The sequence below is a fragment of the Felis catus genome, chromosome D4, assembly GCF_018350175.1.
Source record: "Felis catus isolate Fca126 chromosome D4, F.catus_Fca126_mat1.0, whole genome shotgun sequence".
NCBI classification, from domain to species: domain Eukaryota; kingdom Metazoa; phylum Chordata; class Mammalia; order Carnivora; family Felidae; genus Felis; species Felis catus.
The window spans coordinates 85,961,769-85,984,433 of NC_058380.1; the positions used below are offsets into that span (position 1 = coordinate 85,961,769).

Genomic DNA, 22,665 nt, shown 5'->3' on the forward strand with positions numbered 1-22,665 from the left:
ACCTTAATAAAAAAAGGAGCCAAACTAAGGGAAGACAGAGACTCAGGAAAGGCAAAAACATGCCATTAGGAAATGACCTGTAAGGGGGCGCCTGGGTGGCTCAGTTGGTTAAGTGTCCCAACTTCGGCTCAGGTCATGATCTCAGTTTGTGCGTTGAGCCCCGCATAGGACTCTGTGCTGACAGCTCGGAGCCCGGAGCCTGCTTTGGATTCTGTGCCTCCCTCCCTCTCCGCCCCTCTCTAGCTTCCACGCTCTCTCAAAATACACTTAAAAAACTTTTTTTAAAGAAAGAAAACGACCCTTAAGGACATAAAGGTCAGGTTTCTTTGTTTCCCATCAGTGCTTCTGAGCCCTGGCTGTGCACTGGAATGGAGAGTGAAGCCTCACATTAAGGGTTATGGGCCCCTAACACACTCAAGAATTAAAATGGTCTGGGATAGATTCCTGATTATTTCACACTGGGGTAGTTTTCTTTTTGGCCAAGAATTTTGTTCTTCTGAAGAGTTCTATGAATACATGCAGCCTACAAATAGCACAGAGACTTCCTTTCTAGGGGTCTTCTCTGAGCTAGTGCCATACAGGGCAGCAATCTGACCCACAAGGAGCTTGTTACCCAAGCAACGACTTTCCAGAGGTTCTGCCACCGTGACCCCATTAGCCACCATTTGACCACAAAGGGGGTAGGTCCCTCAAGGAAGAGGCTGTATCAAAAGGTCCACTGGTTGTCAACTGATCCTTTATTAAAATAGTTTCCTTTGTAGTTCTTAATCTTAACTCTGTGGGAAAGAAAAAAGAAAAACCTATCATTAGTGGAACAAGAAATTCTTAATAGTCCAAACCCATTACTGACCATTTCTAGAAACTTTGCAGCCTGCACAAATACTACTTTAGCTTTCCTCCAGCTCTCACCCTGATCTAGGCAAGAGAAACAGAAGTCACTTACAGCTGGACATTCCACTGCACCACTATTGATGTCATCTATGATGTCATGAGGGTGGCGGCCATCAACATTGCAGCCCACAGATTGGGCGGTCCCCAGAATCTCTTTAATGGTTCCTGTAATTAAGAAAAGTGGCATTAAGAGGGGCTTCAGCAATACTCATATACCCAAGGGGAAATACTTTTTCACATCAGATAAAGAGAAATTAAGCCTATTTTATGGAGTAACATCCCTGCTCCTCTAAGCCAAAACTCCGAACTCCATTTAGTTATTTATACAGGCTCTGAACGCAAAGGGTCCGTGGGTTCTGACACCCAGATCAAACACACCCAACCCAAATATTCACTGATACCAAGTCATTCTTTAAACCCAGAAGACCCTGCACCCCAACTGTGGGTCTTACAGAGTAACATCCCTCCAAGCTGAGAAATGCTACCCACTCAGTGAATACACCCCATATAACAAGGGGGTTCCCTGCCGTCCACTTACCAGAGAGTTCCCTGGCTAACGATCGGTGCCTCATCTGTCGGGCAATGTTGACAATCTCATCAAAAGTGATGTTTCCACTGTGCTTAACTGCAGAAGAAATAAACAGCAAAAGCTGTGTCACAACCCAAGGCCAGAGAAGACCACATATTCTCCCTTCACCTTTATTTTCAGGCTGTTCCCATGCTTTCGGCACAGAGTCATCCACATGAAGAACAACCCTGTTTCCTAAGCTGGGGTTTACTATCAGCTCACCACTGGATTGCACCAGCCACGAGAACTGATCAGGTGCAGTGGCGGGTGGCTGGGGTAAAATCAGGTCTCTGCGAACCTTGCGTGGGTGACACTATCTTTTTTTACACGAAAAAAGACAAACTGAAGTTACTGGGGTTAGTTAAGCTGTCAGAATCTTCCAGCTCAGAAATGGTCTGATTATTGGACATCACTGTCAAGTACTTCCCCCTATTTCCCTCCTGCATGTACTTTTAGGGAGGGCCAGTCCTGGGCAAGAGGACTGGGGGAGAGCCGTGAGGCACTTCTTGGCAGTGCCTGGCTGTCTAACAGCTTCTAAGCAAATCCCTGTGCCATCCCTAGGTTCTGCTAAAGCAAAAACATGCAGCTAAGTATCATCACACTGGGTAGACACCACCACTCACAGATTACCAGGGAAAAGACCACTCACTGTTTTTCTGCTTCTTTCTGTCCCTTGGCGGTTCCTTTAGGGCTTTGATAATCAGGGCGGAGGCAGAAGGTACCACTTCAATCTGCAGAAGAAATTCTCCATGTAAATTAAGCCCTCCTCCACCCTCCAATGAAAAAGGTCAATACTGCCAAGCAACTTGGCTCTCAAAAAACATGGGCCAGGTGGGGTTTGCTGTACATTGTCAACTACTTTTCACAATCTAAAACGTGTCCTACCCTAGGAGACATGAAGTGATTGATTTGCCCAATGTCACACAAGTGACAAGTTAGTATTTGAGCCCGCATCTACAATTTCTTGATCCTTGCTCTCAAAAAAGGCTTCCCCACATTTAAAATTGCCCTCAGCTCACCACTGTGGCAGATGGCCATGTCAGCAAAAACCTTCCACCCAGGGATTCCAGAGGGTTGCTACCTCTGCCCTCCCCCTCAAAGCAAGTACCTGAGCCTGTCTGTTCTGAATGGTCAGCTTCACTGTAATCCTCAGGCCCTTCCAATCACCGGTTGCCTTGGCGATGTCATCACCAACCTTTTTTGGAGACTATAGAAAAAAGGTATACAATTACACTGTGCTCGAAGTTGCAGTACAGCCTGACGCCCTGCCCTATCCTTCTCCCGTGGCAACACCCCAAACCTTTTCCAATCCAGCACACAGGGGCAGTCTGAAAGCATGTAACTGCACCCAGTGAATCAAGGGAATGCCTACTACAGTTGTATACATTGGAGAACTGCAGCTAGGGGTGAAGTCTGCTTGGGACTGTAAGCTGCAGACCCAGGGTTGTTAGGAAGGCAAAGTCCCTTACCTACCTACATACCTACCCACCCATAAGGACCCACATGGTCTATTGTAGGGATTTTTGACACTGGTTACATTCAAATCACCTGGACGGTTTTAAAGATTCCTGGTGTCAGACCAATCCAAGTCAATCTGCAGGGATGGGGTCTGGGCATTTGCTACTTAAGATTTCCTAATGACCACCAGCCTCAACAGGAAAGCTATCCAGTGGGTGCCAGCTAAACCGAAAACCAAGAAAAAGTAGTAAGACACTGGTTAAGCAAGACCACGTGAGAAACACGTTCGGGTCAGGAGACCAATGTCCAAGAAATAAAGGCCTAACGATACTCAGGGAAATGCAAGCTCAGAAAAAGCATAAAAATAAACAAGTAGGTAAATAGGGCAGTCGTCGGTAAAGCTGCTCACGTTAATGAACAGGTTATGCAGGCTACTACATACAATTCACCAGGATCTTAACCCACAGCCCACTTAATCCTCCCAACCGGTATTTAATCCCATCAGTGATCTGCCCATTTCCCTGACTAGCAAACACAGGCTAAGGAGGCAGCCCAGTGTCACCAACCTACTCTAAGCCCTCACAGATACCTGGCCCATCCCTCAGGTACAGTAAAGGCAGCAGTTAAGAGCCACTGGAGAGTAAAAATTACAGCTTCAAAGTAGCCTGTTCCCGCTTTCTGTATCACCCTGCTATGGGAGTACTTCCAAGCCAGTGGCTCACAGGGGTTGCCAACTTGTCAATGTCAAAGGCACCTCAGATCCGGTCTCCTTTGCACAAACCCGACCTGAACTGCTTTCCTTCTACAAGAAACAGGCCTCCACGAGGATGACTTACCAGACCAAGCGGGCCGATCTTGGGGGCCAGGGCAGACGTAGCACCGACCTCACCACCGGTGCACCTCAGGTATACTGTAGAAAGAAAAGATCAGGGGCGCCTGGTTGGCACAGTCGGTTAAGCGTCCGACTTCAGCCAGGTCACGATCACGCGGTCCGTGAGTTCGAGCCCCGCGTCGGGCTCTGGGCTGATGGCTCAGAGCCTGGAGCCTGTTTCCGATTCTGTGTCTCCCTCTCTCTCTGCCCCTCCCCCGTTCATGCTCTGTCTCTCTCTGTCCCAAAAATAAATAAACGTTGGAAAAAAAAAAAAAAAGATCAGCGGCGCTGCACAGGGAGCCCCCGGGTCCCAGCCTTCTCCCCCCATCCTTCCGGGGCTGGCCACACCTCTTGTCTCTTCTCGGAACAGCACCAAGGGCCTCAGCAGGGAGTGAGGAAGGCCTCCCAACCCCCCAGCGGGCGAGCCGCCTCCTCCCTGGCGTGGACCGCTCCAAGCGCCACGTGGGACTGGAGCCTTCGGTTCAGCTCCGGCTACCGAGGCCCGCACTGGGGCGGCCAACCCAGTGGAGGGTAGAAGCGCCCGGACACAAACCTTACCCTAAGGCGTGCGGGCTGCAAAGCCACCACAGGTCGTCCGGTCCTCCCTCCCCATTTACACGTGGGGAAGCGGAGGCCCAGAAAACGTTAAGAGACTCGACCAGGACCTCACAGCACCCTGAACGCAGCACTGGAAAGGCCTCTAGCAGGCAGCACTTTTAAAGCCCGACGTGAAAACGGCAACGGCTGCTGGGGCAGCGGGGCCGACGGGCTGCCGGGAGGAGGGATGCTCCATTTCGCAGCCCGAGCCACATCTAAAGCACGCACCGACTTTGATCTCGTTGGGGTCGAACTTAGGCGGCATGGTGGAGGCGGTTGGTGTCGGATGAACCCGGATTCGGGACGACCGAAGAGCGTTGCACCGTCGCCTCCTCCGAGCCGAAAGCCAAAAGACCGGAAGGTTCCCTGACTGCGCCGGATATAGGTCGGAAAGCACGACTCTCGCGAGAACCGCTAAGCTCCGCCCAGCCTCCCAGCGACGTCCTTGCCGCCATGTTGCTTATGGGCAGTTTCCTGAAGCTGAGCTGACGGGCTGGAGAATCCTACTCCGCGGTGAGTTGTGGCTAAGGGTTCGGAAGGAGGGGTTCGGGAGGTTCCCCTGGGGGAGGCAACAAGAGAGGGCTGCTCTCGGGCCCCGCTGTTCTCTATTCTCCCTAATGGTGAGGGTCACCCTGTGGTTCCTGTCGCCCAGTTGCAAAGCCCCGCCCCTCCCCTAAGGTGTCCGCATCCCCATTCCTAGACCCTAGGGTCATGGGGACCCCGAGCCCACTTTTAGCTCCCTCGTGATGTGTGCATTTTGGTTATCAAAACAACTTGATTCGAGTCTAAATCTCGCCCAACTCTTAATTCCAAGATTATACGGTTTTCAGAGTCTGACTTCGTCATCCTGGTCTGAATGACTTTCTGAGATTCAGAGTTTTGTTTTGGTCCCAAGCTCCTGCGTTTGGAGGATACCAGACTCCCGCTCCGCCCGGACCCGGTGCCCAGTGCTCTTGAGACCCGACGTCCATGACCAAGCCTTACGAGTGACCTGCCCACCTTCAGGTCCACCCGAGGGAACGAGCACTGGGGACTTGTGCACCCACAAAGCCAGGTGGGGCTCTCCCCACTCCAGCCTGGGGAGGATGGGTGTGGTTCTTCCCACTGGGCTGGACGTCCGGGTAAGGAATGGATGAGAGGTGGACATCAAGGAGCAGGTTGGGAAGAGCTGATCTTATGGGAGGGATGGAGAGGGGATGGCCACTGTGGGGCAGGTCGGGGGAGGGCTGAATTTGGGGGAGAGGTGAGAGAGGATTAGTCCTTGGGGAGCAGGGTAAGGGTAAGAGCTTGTCATCAAGGAGGGCTGGGGGAGGGCTGTGTTTAGATTATCCCCATCACTGCTGGCAAGTAGGTGACAAGAGGGGCCTGAGCCAGCTCTGCAGGTTGGCCGGCTCCCCGGACTGCCCACGCCCCTGTGGGTGGAGACCTGTGATCTCCGCCCTTCCCCTTGAGGCCTGGGTGTGTTTCTTCTTCAACTGCATCTTCTCCCTAGTTCCTTAAGCTGTGGTAGGCGCTGAATAAACGTTTGTGAGATGTATAGTGCTATGTGGCTGACATTTATTGAACACTGGTAATGTGCTACGGGTTTCACATACATGAAAACACTGGATCCTCACAGAACCTGGTATTGGTAACATTATTAGTAGTAACAACATTGTTCCTGGCTCATTGATGTCCCTTATCAAGCACTGATATTTGCAGATACAGGGCAGGCAGTAAGCACCTAGCTTCTGAGTTCAGGACAGCGTACTTAGTGTGTGCCAAGGTAGTGTGAGCATGAAGGAGTTGGGCAAACCCCACAGTATCAGGACTCCAAAGAGCAGAATTCCAGACTGGTTTCTCTACAATCCAGGCGGTATAACCAGATCACTGAGCTCACGTGCCAGTTTCATTACCTTAACCTGGGCTGTGGTGAGATGCTCATGGAGTAATAGCCATGAGGGTGGTAAGGTGTCTGAGGATTGCTTTTGGGTTGTTATTTTACTAAGAGATCTCCTTGCCTATCGTGTGGTTGAAATCCCCAAGGTCATGGCTGGCCGATGCCTTGCGTGCTTGGTCTGCCACTCTTATAGTGTTTCAGGAACTAGAAGTGATTCATCAGTCCCATCTGCTAGGAGTTCTCAAAGAGCATCCTTAGAAAGACCTATTGTGCCGGGCTCACGGCACAGATTGATGGTCAAGATGGACATAGCCCCTGCCCTCAAGGATCATACGGTCCAGCAGATCAGCTACGTGTTCTGCGTTCCTGTGGCTGCCTGTCCTGGATGTGTCACAAATTCCCCAGGCCCTAATTTCTCTCCTGTGCCCTAGAGTCGTGAAGATTACTCCGGGGGGAAAGGAAGAATGCCTCTCTTCTTCCGGAAGCGGAAACCCAGTGAAGAGGCTCGGAAACGCCTGGAGTATCAGATGTGCCTGGTGAGGGAAACTGGGTTTCCTCTGAGTCCATTTCTACCTGTGCCCTCATGAAACAGGGTTCTACACTATCCTCAAACAAGCCGTGCACTCCCTCCCTCCTGCCTGCCTCCCCAACCCGCAGAGGAAATCTCTGACTCAAAGCAGACCCACAAGGCCGCCTGTCAGGTGCTCAGGAGTGCCTTGTGCTTCCCTCCCAAGACTGATCCCTGTTGTCATTCCATGTTCGTTCGCTCCTCCCTGCTGGACCTCAAGCCCCATTAAAGCAGGGATCGTTGGCGCACCTGCAAAATGGACTAGGTGAACCAGATGGTGTCCGTGGTCTCTTATAGGTCCTTAATCCTGTGTTTCTTTGCCTGGTCTGTCCACCCTGCAAGGGTGTTTTGTTTGAACACTTTCTATCATTCTTTTCACCCTCAGGCAAAAGAAGCTGGGGCAGATGACATTCTTGACATCTCTAAATGTGAGCTCTCAGAGGTAAACTGGGGGTAGTGTTCCGGCTATGAATTTGATCTGTCCTTTTTTTCTTGGATCACATGTCCCTGAGAGAGACAGATGTGGACTGGGGCTTTTAAAAGGCCAGAAGCATTAATCAAGAGAAGTTTCCTTAGATTCTGCTTTTGTTCAGAATAATTAAGATGATTGTTGGCCTCAACATAGTCTTCCTAGAATCAAGGAGTCTAAAAGATGTACCCACAGGGGTGCCTGGGTGGCTCAGTCAATTGAGTGTCTGACTCTTGATTTCGGCTCAGGTCATGATCCCAGGGTCATGGGATCGAGCCCTATGTCGGGCTCAGTGCTAAGCACGGAGCCTGCTTAAGATTCTCTCTCTCCCTCTCCCTCTGCTCTTCGCTACTTGCGTGTGCTCTCTCTGAAAAAAAAATTTTTTTTTAATCAAAAAAAGAAAATGTACACACAGATTTCCAGGGAACTGGGAGATTCTGGGGTTCCCCAGCCTCTCCAGTTGGTGCCCAGCACCAGAGATCTTTCTTTTGCCCAAATAGAGCTCATGATAGAGATGGTGTGTGGGCTAGGGCCGGGCAGGGCAGTCTCCTGCCAGCTGATTATAAGGGAGGGCTGACCGTGTCCCCAGGGGCATTCCTCACCAGCGTGCCCCACCACCCTCCCGGCTTAGTGCTGCCCTCCATGGGAGGACTTTGCATTTGATCACCTCCTGCCCCATCCCCCCCTCACATATGTGCTCCTCAGAAAACAAAAACTGGCTGGAGGGGAGGCACTGACTCTTCTTTCTCCCATCTTAGATTCCATTTGGGGCTTTTGCAACATGCAAAGTTCTACAGAAAAAGGTGAGCTGAATCCTCATTTTCAGAGACTCGTTCATGCGCGTTTGCTGGTTTCAAATCGGGTGGGATTTTTAGGAGCTGCCTTCTTGGCACAGGCACCTCCGTTCTCCCTGATTCTCACCCTTTCAGCCTGATGCAGGTGTTTGCACAGTTAGAAGAGCAGGCTTTGGGGTCAGATGGTCCTGGGTCACATCCTGGCTTTACCCCTCTCATGAGTTGGGCAACTTCCACCAACTCTTACATCTGTTTCTTCATCTGTGAAATGAAGACACTCCCAGCTCTACTCTCGAAACAGTATTGTGAGAATTGAGTGGCAGGTAGGGAGGTGGGCAGGCAAAAAGGCAAGTGCACTGGGCATGATGCCTGCCACAGTAAACACTGGGTGACCTCGTTGTTAATCGTAATGAAAACTATACTCATTTCGTGCTGGTCACCCAGAAGAAATTAAGAACGGAGTGAATGATTTTCAGAAGGGCAACAACTTTGCATGTAGACAGCTAAGAGTAAAAAAAAGTGTTCCATACCAACACAGGAGTGAGCTCCTTGACACTGGACATTTCTGTGCAAGGGTCGGTGCCGAACAGAAAAAGCAACAGATGACACGAATTGAGCCCCGGACCCCAGGCCAGTCCTGGGCTTAGTGCTTTTTGTCTGTTAGTTTCTTAATCATACGCCAGCCCTTGGAGGCAGCTACTTTATTATTCTGTTTCCTACATGAAGATGCTGACGCCAAGGAAGGTTCAGATCAAGGAAGGACAGCTGCACAGGGACCCTCCTCAGGGTGGAAGGTAGAATGAGGCCTCTGAGATCCCCTTCACCCTCGAAGTTACAGGTTTTCAGGTCATGTGATTCTGCATTTGCAGGTTCCGTGATTCTGAAGCACATCCCCCGTCGCAGTGTCCGGGAGAGCAGAGGCAGGCGGGTTCTGCCGTACCTCCCGCGCCGAGCTGGCTGCCCCTGCTCGCTGCTCATCCTCAGGCTAACGCGCCACAAATCTTTTCCAAACAGGTGTTGATTGTCCACACGAATCACCTCACTTACCTGCTCCCTAAATCTTGCAGCCTCCTGAGTCTCGCAACCATCAAGGTACAGGGGCCCTTGTCCCCCGTGTCACGGGCTCTGCCTGGTGCTCCAGGTGGCAGCCAAGCTCCCTTTGTTATAGGTTATGCAGGCCTAACTTTAACAGTCAGGCTCGGGTGGGATCAGCACAACTTATTGGGCACCTTCTACGCACTGTGCATGGGGTGGGGTTACAAAGATAACCAGCCCTGCCTTTGGGGAGCCTGCTGGATGGGTAGAAAGGCAAACTGTAAACTCAGAGCAGGTGAACTCACAGAGGGCTTGGAAACTGATGAGCCCAAAAGAGAAGGCCCCGGAGGGGCTCCAGGCACCATGTGGTCAGTGTGTGAAAGCCCTGTGTCTAGGCTGACCCCCTCCTAACTGTCAGCCTCTCCAGAACAGGGACTGGGATGTATTCACATGCGATGTGACCTATGGCCTCAGGATTATTGCACACGAACGTGAGCTATGACAGTGGGGACACACAATAAGAAGAGAAGATGGCAGCATCAGGCATGAAAGTGTTTTTCGTGGTTATTTCTGGTTTATAGGAGTTGGGGTAGTTTTTACTTCTCTTTGTTATTCTGGCCCAACATTCATGATTTTTGTCGTAAAACAAGTAACATTTTATATGTATTTCAGACGTATATTTAATACGTATGTTTCTATTTCTTTTTTTTTAATTTTTTTTTCAACGTTTTTTATTTATTTTTGGGACAGAGAGAGACAGAGCATGAACGGGGGAGGGGCAGAGAGAGAGGGAGACACAGAATCGGAAACAGGCTCCAGGCTCTGAGCCATCAACCCAGAGCCCGAAGCGGGGCTCGAACTCCCGGACCGCGAGATCGTGACCTGGCTGAAGTCGGACGCTCAACCGACTGCGCCACCCAGGCGCCCGTTTCTATTTCATACATATGTGTATGAAACACATATACCTACTCCAGTGTGTGGCCTGTGCTTTGTTTGCTCATTTTCGTTGTTAAAAAAATTAACAAGTACAGTTAAACAAAGAAAAGGAGGAAAAGTGTGTATAATTCCACACTCCAGAGAACCGCTATCAATATTTTATTGCATATTTGGTAGTCCTTTTCTACATAAATAATATAATTATACCGTGGGGAGTTTTCCTTTGTAACGTGAATACTTATGCATACTGTTCTATAGCATACTGTTTTCTCCCAACAGTTAAAAATGAACATCTGATGGGGCGCCTAGGTGGCTCAGTCGGTTGAACGACCGACTTCAGCTCAGGTCATGATCTCACGGTTTGGGAGTTCGAGCCCCGCGTCAGGCTCTGTACTGACAGCTTGGAGCCTGAAGCCCGCTTCAGATTCTGTGCCTCCCTCTCTCTCTGCCCCTCCCCCACTCATGCTCTGTCTCTCTCTGTCTCAGAAATAAACATTAAAAAAAAATTTTTTTTAATGAATTTCTGATGAAAGAGATGGTATAATATTTTGGAAACGGAGCAGAGATGGAATACACTATCCTTTAGTTGGAGAGGAAGAGTTGGAGCCTTCTGTTCCGACACCAGAGGCAAGAAGAGACCCCCGGCATCTTCTCGCTCCAGAGCCCGAAGTCTGCGGGCTTTCTCGGTTGGTGACTGAGGGCTTAAGCTTGTCTTCCCTCCACAGGTTCTGGATCTTCACGATAATCAGCTGTCCGCTCTTCCCGACGATATAGGGCAGCTGACCGCCCTCCAGGTATGGCTGCAGGACGCACAGAACCCACCTCTGATGGCCTAAGGGAGAAGTTGTAGTCGCACAAGCCTGGAGAGTTCTCCTTGTGCTCAGGCCCGGGGCTGCCCTTGGTGCTAGCTGCCTCTGCCCCTTTCCCGTGAGGGACCTCGGACGCCCTGGCCTTGGCAGTCCGAAATGTGGGAGTCTCTGTACCATACTTTTGGCATGTGCTTTTGGGATTTCCTCTAAGCCCCCACGACTTACAGGAAATGATGGATCCGGCGCTCTGCCTCAGCCTCTCACTGTGGTCCTGGTCAGTCGTGGCCCACTGCAAGCTAAGCATTTCCCTCGTGTCATCTCTGATACGTTTCCTCACAGCCTTGCTGCGAGGCAGGTGCTGGTATTAGCCCCACTTTACAGGGAAAGAAGCGGTTTTCCTCCACACTGAGATTAAAACCCATTCTCTTCACTGAGCCCTTTCAGACGCTGTATGACGGGCCCACCTGCTTTCCAGCCTCCTCTCCTGTCCCCGTCGCTCTCGGCAGTCAGCTCCTGAACCCCTCCTGGCCTCTCACCCCACTGTGGCAGGGCCTGTCCACGCAGACCTCTCCTCTTCTCTCGGCCTGAGCGACTCATCATCTCTCAGCCCACATGTCCCTGAGAAGCCTCCCCGACCTCCCTGTCAAAGTAGATCTACCTTATCGGCCTCGGTCCTACACTGGCTGACTTCCCTGGGAGCATGAGGACTGTCCATAGTTACTGACCAAGTGTTTGCTGACTTGACTGAGTCACAGTCCTCTGAGGGCAGCACCCCAGCTAGCGCACTGCCTCCAACATGGAGGAGACCAGGAAATGGAGTGAGTGAGCAGCCCCTGGGTGATGCCGTTGCATTTTCCGGAGGAGAAAGCTGAGGTCACTTGCCCAACGGCACACAGAGAACACGTGGTGGGGAAGTAGTGATTGGCACCCCTTGGAAAGCCACGGTGAATACCTGGGTGGAGGATCTTTGGGGACTTTTTTTTAACGTGTACATTATTATAGAATCGGTGCATCCTTGCCTTGTAACTTGCGGATACCTGACAATAACCCAGAGCCATCCTTTGGTTCATCAAATATTTATCTGCCACGTTATCTGTAACGGCTGCTTAGCTTTCCATTGCGTCAATGTTTGATGAGTCCGTAGCCTGTCACCCTGTTGGCCTGGCTCGCCCCACAGTGCCGCATCCGGGAGGGAGCGTGGCCTGCTGGATCCAACAAGCCTGCGTTCTGGGCGGGCCACCGCCAGCTGCTAGCCTTGAGGCCCCAGGCAGATCCTGCTGCCTTTACACATCTCAGCTTCGTTCCCCCAACACTCGGAGAACTAGAGCCTTGTCACTGCTGCCTCCCCCAGATCCCCAAAACCGCTAGTCCCCTTTTTCCTCCTTGCTTGATCGCGGGTCCATTGTTGGCATTCTGTGGCCTGCATAAGGGACAGAACCTCAGCAAGCAACGGCTCGAGGTCTGGCTTTGCTCTCTCCGGCACGTGACTTCATCAGTGTGAGCCTCAGTTTTCTCATCTCTCAAAGGGGATCCTGACAGTTTATGCTTTCCTCATGAGGCTGTCAGGATGAGATAAAGGTGTGTGTGGTGCCCAGGTGATGCCCGGCTTAAAGCAGGGGTAGACACTACTATTAGTGTGTGGGTTCTCATGTCATTTGTCCCTCTTTCTTAGGTATTGAACGTGGAAAGGAATCAACTGACATATCTGCCACGTTCCATTGGGAACCTGATCCAGCTCCAGACCCTCAACGTGAAAGGTAGGGGCCAGGAAGCCCTGTCTGTGTGATTCCCAATCAGCTCTAGGCTGTCTCGGCCCGGCATCCACAGATCACTCCTCCTGGGAACCACTGAGCATGAGGGCAGCCAGTCCTGGGGCGTCCCTTTAAGCTGGACTGACCCCTGTTGTCCCTAGAGGTAACTAGAGGCGGGGCATCTGCAGAGCTCCTGTGACCCTTCAGGGCCAGGGCCTTACAGCAAGGAGGGCAGACCGTCTTGCCAGCCAGGCTCCCGGGACCTGGGCACTCATATTTGTAATAATGAGGAGCGGTAGGAGTGGCGGCCTGGTGGGGGAGAGCATCCAGGAGCCGCAGTAACGTTTCTGACAGGGCCTGACGCACAGGGAAGACTGCTTCCACAGTCAGCGGTGCGGCGAGCCTCGCGAGTCCCTGACAGGGAGGTGTGCTCCCCAACCGAGGCTGAGAGCAGCGACTTGCTCAAGACCACCCCGTGTGTTAGCAACAGAGCCCAGAGTCACACGCACCGTGCTTCCTCCCGTGCCCTTGGCTCCTCATGTCCTCTTGAGGGCCTTAAGCACCTTCTGCACAAAACACCTCAGTTTACTCATTTTGTAACATACGAATGATATAATGACGCCATGTTTATCGATCACTTACTATGTGGTGGGCACTGTGCTGAGGGCTGCATATGCATAGTTGCATTGAACCCTTTGATGTCCCTTGAGGCCAGATAGCATTATTATCCCCATCTTACAGATGAGAAAACTGGCCCAAGGAAGTACAGTCCGTTTTCCAAAGGCGCTCAGCTAGTAAGTGGCAGAGTAAGAACTTGAACCCAGGTCACCGAAACTCGACCATGCTGCTCTTCCTCACAGAGCCTCAGGTCTCGGGACCCGGCACGTGCCCCAGGCTCAGAGTGAGGCACCCACTTCCCCTCAAGTCCTAGCAGGACTCGTGTCAGGCAGGAAGCTGGTGAGGGGCTTTGGGGGGGGGGCCGAGCTGTGCCGTTGGGGTCTCTGCAGATAACAAGCTGAGGGAGCTTCCCGACACCGTGGGGGAACTTCGAAGCCTTCGTACCCTTGACATCAGTGAGAACGAGATTCAGAGGCTGCCACAGCTGCTGGCGCACGTTCGAACCCTGGAAGTAAGTGGGGAGCCGCTCTCGCCTGGGGTCCTCTCTGGCCTGCCCACCTTCCCCTTCCCACGTTCCCGAATGCCTGCCCTGGTCAGGGTGTGCTGGGCTCACAGGGATCTCCGGGCACGTCTCTAGGAGCTCACAGAGAGACCGATGTCGAACAGTTGTAATTAGGTGACTTCTGCTGCCGTGACGGAGGCAGGAGAGCACGCTCCTAGACTGAAGACCCGAGGCTTAATCCCGAGGGAGGTGTGCTGTGAGCACTTTGTGGTGTTCGAGCCAGACCTTGTGAGAGGATTGGCTCTGGAGAAATAGACACGGAAAAGGGAGCACTCAGGCGCAGGGAACAGTACCAAGAACGCAGGAAGTGGAGAGCACAGGGCGTGTTGTGGGGAGAGGAGGGATCTGATGTGGTTGGAAGCTGCTGTGTCTGGAGGGTCCAGGTCTCGAAGAGCCCAGAGTGCTGTGACGGGAGAGCGGCCTTGCCTGGAGGTGTAGAAAGTAGATTTCATCAGAGCAGGGGGCAGGGGGCAGAGGGCAAGCTCTTCCTGGGTCACCGTATTAGTTTGCTGGGGCAGTCATAACAAAGTACCACAGGCTGGGTGTCTTGAACAAGATGTTTATTTTCTCACGGCTCTGGAGGCTGGAAGTCCAAGATCACGGTGTGGACAGGGGTGGTTGCTTCTGAGGCCTCTCTCCTTGGCTTGTAGACAGTCATCTTCTCCGTGTGTCCTCACATCACCTTCCCTCTCTATGTGGCTGTGTCCAAATTTCCTCTTTTTATAAGTACACCAGTCATATCAGATTAGGACCCAGCCTGGTGACTTCATTTTGAACTTGATTACCTCTTTAAAGACCTTCTTTCCAAATGTACCGACATCCGAGGTACAGGGGGAGTAGGACTTCAACATACGTGTTTTCAGGGGGCACACAATCCAGGCCCTAACAGACACTGACACAAGGCAGTTCACGCAGGGAAGGTGGGCTCTTACAGTCGCAATGACCAGACAGCCTATGTTTATCTGGTGCTTACTAAAGCTGGATGCTTAACCTGCATCAGTTCCCTGAATCCTCATGAAAATCCTGTGAGGCAAATACTATTGTGCCCTTTTGCCGATGAAAAAACTGAGGCATGGACAGTTTAAGGAGCTTGCCCAAGTCCACACAGCTAGTGATAGCAGAGACAGGATGAGAGCCAGGCAGTCTGAATCGAGGGCTCGTGCTCTTCACCTCTGTGCAACTCAACCTTCTGGAACAGGGACTTATCCATCCATATGACACACAGTCTGGCCAACATCCCAGAATCCTCTGATGAGCCATCAGTGAATTACCTCTCAGATCAGACTGCTGAGCATTGGCCTCTGTATCAGAAATGGGCAGGTGAATGTGTAGACAGCAAAGGGAGGTGGCTAACGCTAGAGGCTGGTCCCTCCTGCCGTGACAGCTTGCCTGAGAAGGGACAGGGTGGTCAGCTCCTCTCCCCGGGCCAGCTGGAGAGACAGGCCGAGACATGGTTATTGTCTGTGCTGTCCAATAGAACTTTCTGCAGTTCTGATGGAAATGTTCAATGTGCGGCCTAAATCGGTAGCCACATGTGGCTTTCGAGCACTGGAAGTGTGGCTAGTATGACCAAGGAGGTATGTATTTACTTGTGCTGAGTTTTAATTAGTTTACATTTTAATAAACTAAGTCACACGTGCTTGGTGGCCACCACATTGGAGCACACAGCTCACAGCAGCACAGATTCTGAAGCCGTTGTACAGGGAGTGCAGGGAGTGAAGCATTTCACATCCAGTCTTTACAGAAAGCTTTTGACTTCTTGGTGGCACCTTGGGCAAACCCTTTTTCAGGATGAGACAGTAAGCGGCCCTTCTAGGTTAAGGCCAAGGTCTTTCTCGCACGTTGTCTCATACTGCCCATCAGACGGCCTGTTGGCTGGGTGACGTGCCTGTTTACCTCTGAGGGGGCCGTGCCTCAGAGACCTCAATTGCCCTGTTCGAGGGTGCACATCCAGAACAGGACGAGCTGGAGTCTCACACCAGGGCCGAGCGGCTGAGCGCAGCTAATGGAAACACCGTAAACTGTGTGTCCCATGTGGCTGGTGCAACCGAGGGACCGAGCTTTAAATTCTCTTTCATTTTACTCAGTTAAAAAGTAAGCTTATGTGGCCAGGCATGGCTCGTGGCCACCAAACTGGGTGGCACAGCCCCAGCGTCCACCACACTTTACTGTTGGTAACCAATATTACCCATGTGGGTTAGTTTTCTTTAGACTTAGTTTCCTTTAGTCTGGCCTGTCCTGTCTGGCCTGGTAGGCCTGTCTGTCCCAGGCACGGAAGGTATAGGCTTCTGACCCGGGCCTTAGGTAACTCATGCATGCACTGGGCACTCCGCGCTTGGCCCACAGTTGGGATCCAGGAGGCCTCCGCGAAGAAGTGAGAGGGTAGCAAGAGGAGGGCTTGGGTAAGCAAACAAACAAAATGGAAAACCTCACAGTTTTGAGTGTGATATATATTCCTCCAAATTGTTTTTGTAAATACACTAACGCGAGAGAATGGTTTTTTTTTTTAACAAATATGGAATCTTATTTTCTGTGTATTCTATACAATTACAGTTTCTTTTTTGTCCACTTATATTTTTATACAAAAACATTAATCACGTGCTGACTGCACACCAGGCTCTGTTTTAGATGCTGGGGGCACAGCAGGAACAAGACAGGTGAGCCGCCCCTGCCGTGGACAGAGGAGACCGTAAACACACACATTCATAACTAAATCAGGTGCTTGGCGGTTGTGTTGACCAGCGAAGTGGACAACACGTATAAAGAGGTTCCCCTTGTGTCTGCAGACTCTGAGCCTCGACGCCTCGTCCATGGTTTACCCCCCACAGGAGGTGTGCAGTGCTGGGACCCAGGCCATTCAGCAGTTCCTCTGCAAAGGTAAAACCAGGCAGGCAGCCTGCCTCCTTCACTCAGTGAGTAAGCATGGTCCCAGAAACTGCCCTGCACCAGCCCGGGCTCGGGGGAATAGCAGAGACCCAGGAGGCCACCGTCTCTGCCTGCTTGGAGCTCTTCAGATCTGGCAGGAGAAACAGGCAGAACAGATGGTCACACTAGGAAATGTAATTACCGGTTAGGCTATGTCCTCAGGGAAGGTCCTAGAAAGTGGCTCAGCTGAAACCTGAGGGTGATTAACACTTAGGAAGGAGAGAAGGCTGCTGCTGGCAGGAGGAGAGGCCCCTTGAAGGGCCTAGAGGCATGGGGGCAGTGGGAAGCATGCCGCAGGGGAAGCCGAGTGGCTGGGTGCCGACACAAAAATGGGGTAAAGCCGGAGAGGCCATTTGGGCCTCGTATCAAGTAGGAGAGGGCTTTGATCAGTTTGCTTTTTACAAAGTTCACTCCAGCTGCAGGGAGGAGAAGGGAGTGGAGAAAGCAAGCGTGGAAGCCAGGGACAAGTTGGAGGTCATGGGGTCAACCAGGACAAAGGCCACAGTGGACTGGACTTGGAGGAGTGGCAGTGCAGTGAAAACCCAGGGCCACCACTGATCCAGGTGCCCCGAGGGTGGGAGTGGTATATCCAGCCACCTCCTGCCCGGTTGATATTCTTAATTAGGGGCTCCTGTCACCTGGGGAACTTCTAGAACATGGCTAAGACACATACATACAGTCAGCTGTGGGTGACGAAGGTGCCGTTGCAAAGCCACCAGAAAAGAAAGCAAAGGTTTTTTTCAGTCAATGACTCTGGATCAATTGGATATCCATGTGGGAAAAAAGAACCTTAATTTCTTCCTTCAATAGGAGACAGGCAGCATCGACCACGGAAGGCTGATAAATTAGATTTCAGTAACATCAAAAAGGCACCACTTACGGGAAGAAAGGGCAAGCCATAAAGTTGGGAAGCCACTTATAAACATTCATTAGGCTGTGCGTGAGACTTTGCGCTCTTTTCTGCGTGTATGTGATATTTCAGTTAAAAAAAAAAAAGAAAGAAAAAGTTTCACACCACACAACAGCTACTCAGGCCCCACATCTACCAGATTAGTGTTTGAGCAACAGGTGACTCTCATGTGCACCCTGGCCAGTGGCCGAGCTACACCATGTTCTTTTCTTTCTTTCTTCCTTCAAGTATAATTAACACAGCCTTACGTTAGCTTCAGGTGTACGATCTGCTGGCCTAATTCTCTACGGACTCAGTGCTCATCCCGATAAGGGTGCTCTTAATCCCCTCCACCTGTTTCACCCATCTCCCAACCCAATCCCTTTATTTTCCTTAAAAAGATTTTAAAATTATGCCATTTGTAGGTGTACAAAAGGCAAAGAATAAAGCAGTGAACATATGTATACCCACCACACAGCTTAAGAAATGATCTGTTTATTTAAACAGTGTAGTACGTATACATTATTCTGTAAAGTTTTGGGGTTTGCTCTTTTAAAAATATTTTTTAAAAACCCACAAAAGGTATCATGCTGTTGTGATTCTGCTCTTTTCACTCAAGAATCGGTCTTGGACCTTTTCCTGCCTCACAATGGATGGATCTGCCTTTTTTTTTTTTTTATGTTTATTTTTGAGAGAGAGAGTGCGTGCGCGCGGGAGGGGCAGAGACAGGGAGACAGAAGACCCGAAGCGGGCTCTGCACTGACAGCAGAAAGCCCAACACAGGGCTCAAACTCACAAACCATGAGATCATGACCTGAGCTGAAGTCAGATACCTAAACGACTGAGCCACCCAGGTGCCCCCCACCTTTTTTGTAAATGTTTATTTGATTTTTAAGAGCGAAAGAGCACAAGCAGGGGAGGGGCAGAGAGAGAATCCCAAGCAGGTTCTGTACCAATAGCAGTGAGCCTGACATCGGGACTCGAACTCACGAACCGAGAGATCATGACCTGAGGCGAAATCTGATGCTTAACCGACTGAGTCACCCAGGTGCCCCGGATCTGGCTTGTTTTAAAGAATGTATAGTATTTCACGTGGTGGAGCCCCACAGCGTATGTAGCCTTTCCCTGCTGGTGAGCATGAGGTGGTTTGTGACCAGTGTCACAGACATTTTAACCCACCCCTCTGTGGCACCGTGGGAGTACTCCTCCAGGGCAGGCAGAGTGGGACTGGCAGGCAAAGGGGCAAGCGCTGTGTGCTCCGCCAGCTTACATTCCCGTGAGAAGACCCTTTTTCCTTCCCACAAGTGACCCTCGGTGTCATTTCCACCAGCTTTGTCAGTTTGTTTATTCTGACAGATAAATAAGAAAGTCACATTCTTGGTTATTTGAATATTGTTTCATGTATTTACTAGCCATTTTTAGTGTTTCTTTTCCCATTTATATTTGAAAAAGACAACCTTGACCATATTAAAATCTAAAAGTTCTTTACCCCCAGAGGATCCTGTCATTAAAAAGACAGGTTACCATCCGGAAGAAGATTGCTGCAATATATATTATAGGCCCAAGGTTATTAGCTACAATGTGTAAAGAGCATAAATCAGTAAGAATGAGGCAAACAAAACAATAAGGCAAACAATCCACCCAAAAATGGGTAACGGGTATGAGCCCTGTCAAATTACACAGGAGAAAAATACGCAGGGCCACGGAAGGCAAGCGTCTTCCCGGGGTCTCACACACAGCCTTCTCCACTCATCTCACGCTTTCTCATCGCCCCATTCTCACGTGGATGGTAAAGAGGCAGCTGGCGAGCCTATTTATTCACTCAGCTGCCGCTTACCGAGTGCTTGACGTTAGGAAGGGCGAGCAAGATGGAGGGCCCAGTCCGGTCCGGGGCAGGGGAGCCGTGGACCAGGCAGGCGGGACAGGATGCTGGGGAGGAAGGTGGGGGCTGACGGAGGGGACGACTCTGTCCCCTCCCTCCCGGTCAGCTTGTGCCGTCTCTTGCAGAGTCAGGGCTGGAATACTACCCTCCTTCTCAGTACTTGCTGCCAGTCCTGGAGCAAGATGGGGCTGACGCTTCCTGGGACAGCCCCGACGGCCCCACAGACAGATTCTCCAGGGAGGAGGCAGAATGGCAGGTAAGGTGTGCTTGCCTGCTGACGTGTGCTGTGGAGGGGAGGCTCTGGGCACTGGGGGGCTGTTCAGGGCTGCAGGCCCTGGATTCCTCCATCGAACTAGAATTCACCTCCACTCAGACCAGCGTGCTTAGATGCTTTCAGGAGGCCTTCTACACCGCATCACCCACCACTGCCCCAAACAGTTTCCTCTCTGTTTCCCGAACTCCCCGGGACCTCTGAACTTGCAGTTCACCCCGTCTGGAATGCTCTCCACTCACCTCTCGCTAACTCCATCTCATCCTTCAGTTCTGTCTACACCCCACATCCTCTGAGAAGTCTCCCCCTCCCCCCACACCAGCCCAGGTCAGGTCTCCTGCCATGTGGTCTCAGTGCCCACGCGTCTCCTTGGGAGCACCTGTACAGCTCTAAGTGAAGACTCATGTGGGAGATGGTTTAACGGCCGTCTCCCCTGCTGGATGAAGCTTTGTGAGAGTCGGGGGTCGTGTCTGGATTGTTCATTGTTGTCTCTCAGTGAGCGCTTCCTGCCTCGGTGCCCCTTGCTGTGCGGGAAGCCTGTCCTGCTCTCCGTCTGAGGAGAAGCACGTGTGTCAGCACGGCAACGGGCTGGCCCTCCCTGGTCCCTGGGGGTGACCTACGTTGGGACAGGCGTGGAGGAGGAAGCTTGGCCAGGGTTTACCACTTCAGCCAGGCATCACCTGACACTGGAACCAGACAGAGACCGCCTCTGGCCCCATCTGTGTTCCCACAGAGGGCTCAGAGCCCGGGGCGTCTGATGGCAGGCAGAGGAGGAACCAACTGCCTCAGGTTTGGCTTCTTATCTTCCAGTGACTTGTTATTAATCTCCGGTTCCCTGGTGACACCCTTCCCTGTCATACAGAGCCCACTGTGAATGCCTCGTGCTTTTGTCTGTCTGCTGGCAGCTCAATGAGAATTAGAGAGGGGGAGATTTCTACCTAGGGAAATTGTCAGTTTTTCCTCTCAAAATGTTTGTAACGAACATTTTTGATGCAGGATTAGCAGACAATATATTAAAGAACTCTTCCAAAACAGTAAAGTGAAGCAGAAAACCATCCCAAGAGAAGAAAAGTGGGCCAGAGATATAGCAACAGGTACTATACAGAATAAAACAGTACAGATGAGGGGCATCCAGCTGGCTCAGTCAGCAGAGCATGTGACCCTTGATCTCAAGGTCATGAGTTCAAGCCCCCCAGAGTTGGGCACAGAGCTTACTTAAAAAGAAGAAAGACTGGGGGCGCCTGGGTGGCGCAGTCGGTTAAGCGTCCGACTTCAGCCAGGTCACGATCTCGCGGTCCGGGAGTTCGAGCCCCGCGTCGGGCTCTGGGCTGATGGCTCAGAGCCTGGAGCCTGTTTCCGATTCTGTGTCTCTCTCTCTCTCTGCCCCTCCCCCGTTCATGCTCTGTCTCTCTCTGTCCCAAAAATAAATAAACGTTGGGAAAAAAAAAAAAAAAAAAGACTGTGTAGATAGATGATCAGTAAATACGAAAAAATGCCTGACTTTCCTAGTAATCAGAGACCAGTAAATTAAAACACCATTTCACCCTCAGATTGGCACAGATGTTACTTTGATAATTTCCTGGCCACAGTGTGGGGAAACCATGGCCTCATAAATTGCTCTTGGGAATGGAAACTGATATTCCCACTGTGGAAGATAACCTGATAATATAGGTCAAATAGCTCGTGATCCGGCAGTCCCACTTCTCAGTATGTATCCCCAGAGAGACCCTTGTGTAAAGAGACATTTACAAGAATGTTCATTGCAGACTTATTTGCAGTAGTAAAATATTGGAAGCCCCCTAAATGTCTATCGGTGGGTAAAGGCTGAGCCACCTGTGTCCCATCCATACCATGAGCTAAATCTGTGCAGGCTCAGATCATAGGACACGTGGGTAAGTGAAAAGGACAAGTTGCAGAACATGATGGATATAGACTTCCCTTTTCATGCTTAGGAGGTTCAAATACAGATCAGTAATAGCCATTAAAGGCGGGGTGCAATTTTATGACAGAGGGACATGAGGGAATTTTGGGGAGTGATGGGATTGTTCTAGATCTTGACTACAGTGATGGTTACATGACTGCATTGGTCAAGATGCCTAAAACTGCATACTAAAAAGAATGACCTTTATAGTATGTGAGTTATGCCTTCATTGAAACGTGTATTTATATATGAGCACACAGACAAATCTTCTATATTTTCCAAAGACACAAATTCTGTGTAAGTAGATTTGTGGACTTGGGTCTGATAATGGTAGTTACATGGCGGGGGCAGGAGGGAACCAGGATCAGGCTGGGGAATGGTCAGGGAATGCTTAAGTGCTGTGTTTTTTTTATAAGGAAAATGTATTCTGATAATAGCTGTATAATTTTTTATAAAGTTTTTAATGTTTATTTTTGAGACCAAGCGCTTTTATGCCCACCCACCAGTGAGCAGGGGAGGGGCAGAGAGAGAGGGAGACTGAGGATCCAAAGCAGGCTCTATGCTGACAGCAGAGAACCCGATGCAGGGCTCAAACTCCCAAACCGTGATATTATTTATACCTGAGCTGAAGTTGGAACACTTAACTGACTGAGCCACCCAGGTGCCTGCCCTGTGTGTATTTATTTTTGAGAGAGGGATTTGGATGCAGGGCTCGAACTCCTGAGCCACAAGATCATGACCTTGTGGCTTAACCAAAGCCAAAGTCAGATGCTTAACCGACTGAGCCACCCAGACGCCCCAGATACTATCTGTATAATTAAAAATTAATTTAAAAATTTTTATTCCTACCTCAGCATGGGACAAATCTGATTTCCTTATAGTGTGTTGCTTTTATGGCTCTGATAGAGACTGATCCTGGCCTCCAAGCTGGATAACTAAGTACAAGGCCACTTAAAAAATCTGTGTGTGTG

At 50.8% G+C, this 22,665-nt stretch overlaps 2 protein-coding genes and 1 non-coding gene across 14 annotated transcripts in view; 1 reads left to right on the forward strand and 2 right to left on the reverse strand.

The window, feature by feature from the left end:
• Positions 1-719: 719 nt before the first annotated feature.
• RPL12 (ribosomal protein L12) lies at positions 720-4,748 on the reverse strand. Its single transcript, XM_003995898.4, has 7 exons — positions 4,614-4,748; positions 3,754-3,827; positions 2,568-2,666; positions 2,109-2,190; positions 1,430-1,516; positions 944-1,056; positions 720-776 (listed from the first exon to the last, which is right to left on the reverse strand). Exons 1-7 carry the CDS (start codon positions 4,648-4,650, stop codon positions 771-773), a joined length of 498 nt encoding a protein of 165 aa, XP_003995947.1. The 5' UTR covers positions 4,651-4,748; the 3' UTR covers positions 720-770.
• LOC111557666 lies at positions 1,600-1,727 on the reverse strand. The gene has a single exon (XR_002737900.1). It is a non-coding gene; the product is annotated as a small nucleolar RNA SNORA65 (small nucleolar RNA).
• Positions 4,749-4,776: 28 nt separating the features above from the next.
• The window catches only part of LRSAM1 (leucine rich repeat and sterile alpha motif containing 1), a 40,186-nt gene continuing 22,297 nt past the window's right edge, over positions 4,777-22,665 (forward strand). For 9 of the 12 annotated variants that reach the window (XM_011288422.3, XM_011288424.3, XM_045043203.1 and 6 more), the window contains exons 1-11: positions 4,777-4,898; positions 5,281-5,439; positions 6,696-6,800; positions 7,218-7,274; positions 8,060-8,104; positions 9,110-9,187; positions 10,792-10,860; positions 12,548-12,632; positions 13,634-13,755; positions 16,593-16,683; positions 19,628-19,758. In XM_011288422.3, the coding sequence (XP_011286724.1) occupies positions 6,729-6,800; positions 7,218-7,274; positions 8,060-8,104; positions 9,110-9,187; positions 10,792-10,860; positions 12,548-12,632; positions 13,634-13,755; positions 16,593-16,683; positions 19,628-19,758 (750 nt within the window). In that variant the 5' untranslated portion in view covers positions 4,777-4,898; positions 5,281-5,439; positions 6,696-6,728. Of the gene's footprint in view, positions 4,899-5,280; positions 5,440-6,695; positions 6,801-7,217; positions 7,275-8,059; positions 8,105-9,109; positions 9,188-10,791; positions 10,861-12,547; positions 12,633-13,633; positions 13,756-16,592; positions 16,684-19,459; positions 19,533-19,627; positions 19,759-22,665 lie in introns of those variants that run through there. The other 3 variants (XM_045043201.1, XM_045043205.1, XM_045043204.1) reach the window with 3 other exon arrangements.

Bases quoted from the DNA above. Each gene is read 5' to 3' on its own strand.
- RPL12 (XM_003995898.4), bottom strand. From the start codon at position 4,650: ATGCCGCCTAAGTTCGACCCCAACGAGATCAAAGTCG. The intron at 2,667-3,753 runs GTAAGTCATCCT...TTTTTTCTATAG, and splicing joins AGATCGGCCCGCTTGGTCTG to TCTCCAAAAAAGGTTGGTGA. The intron at 1,057-1,429 runs GTAAGTGGACGG...TCTTAATTACAG, and splicing joins GTTAGCCAGGGAACTCTCTG to GAACCATTAAAGAGATTCTG.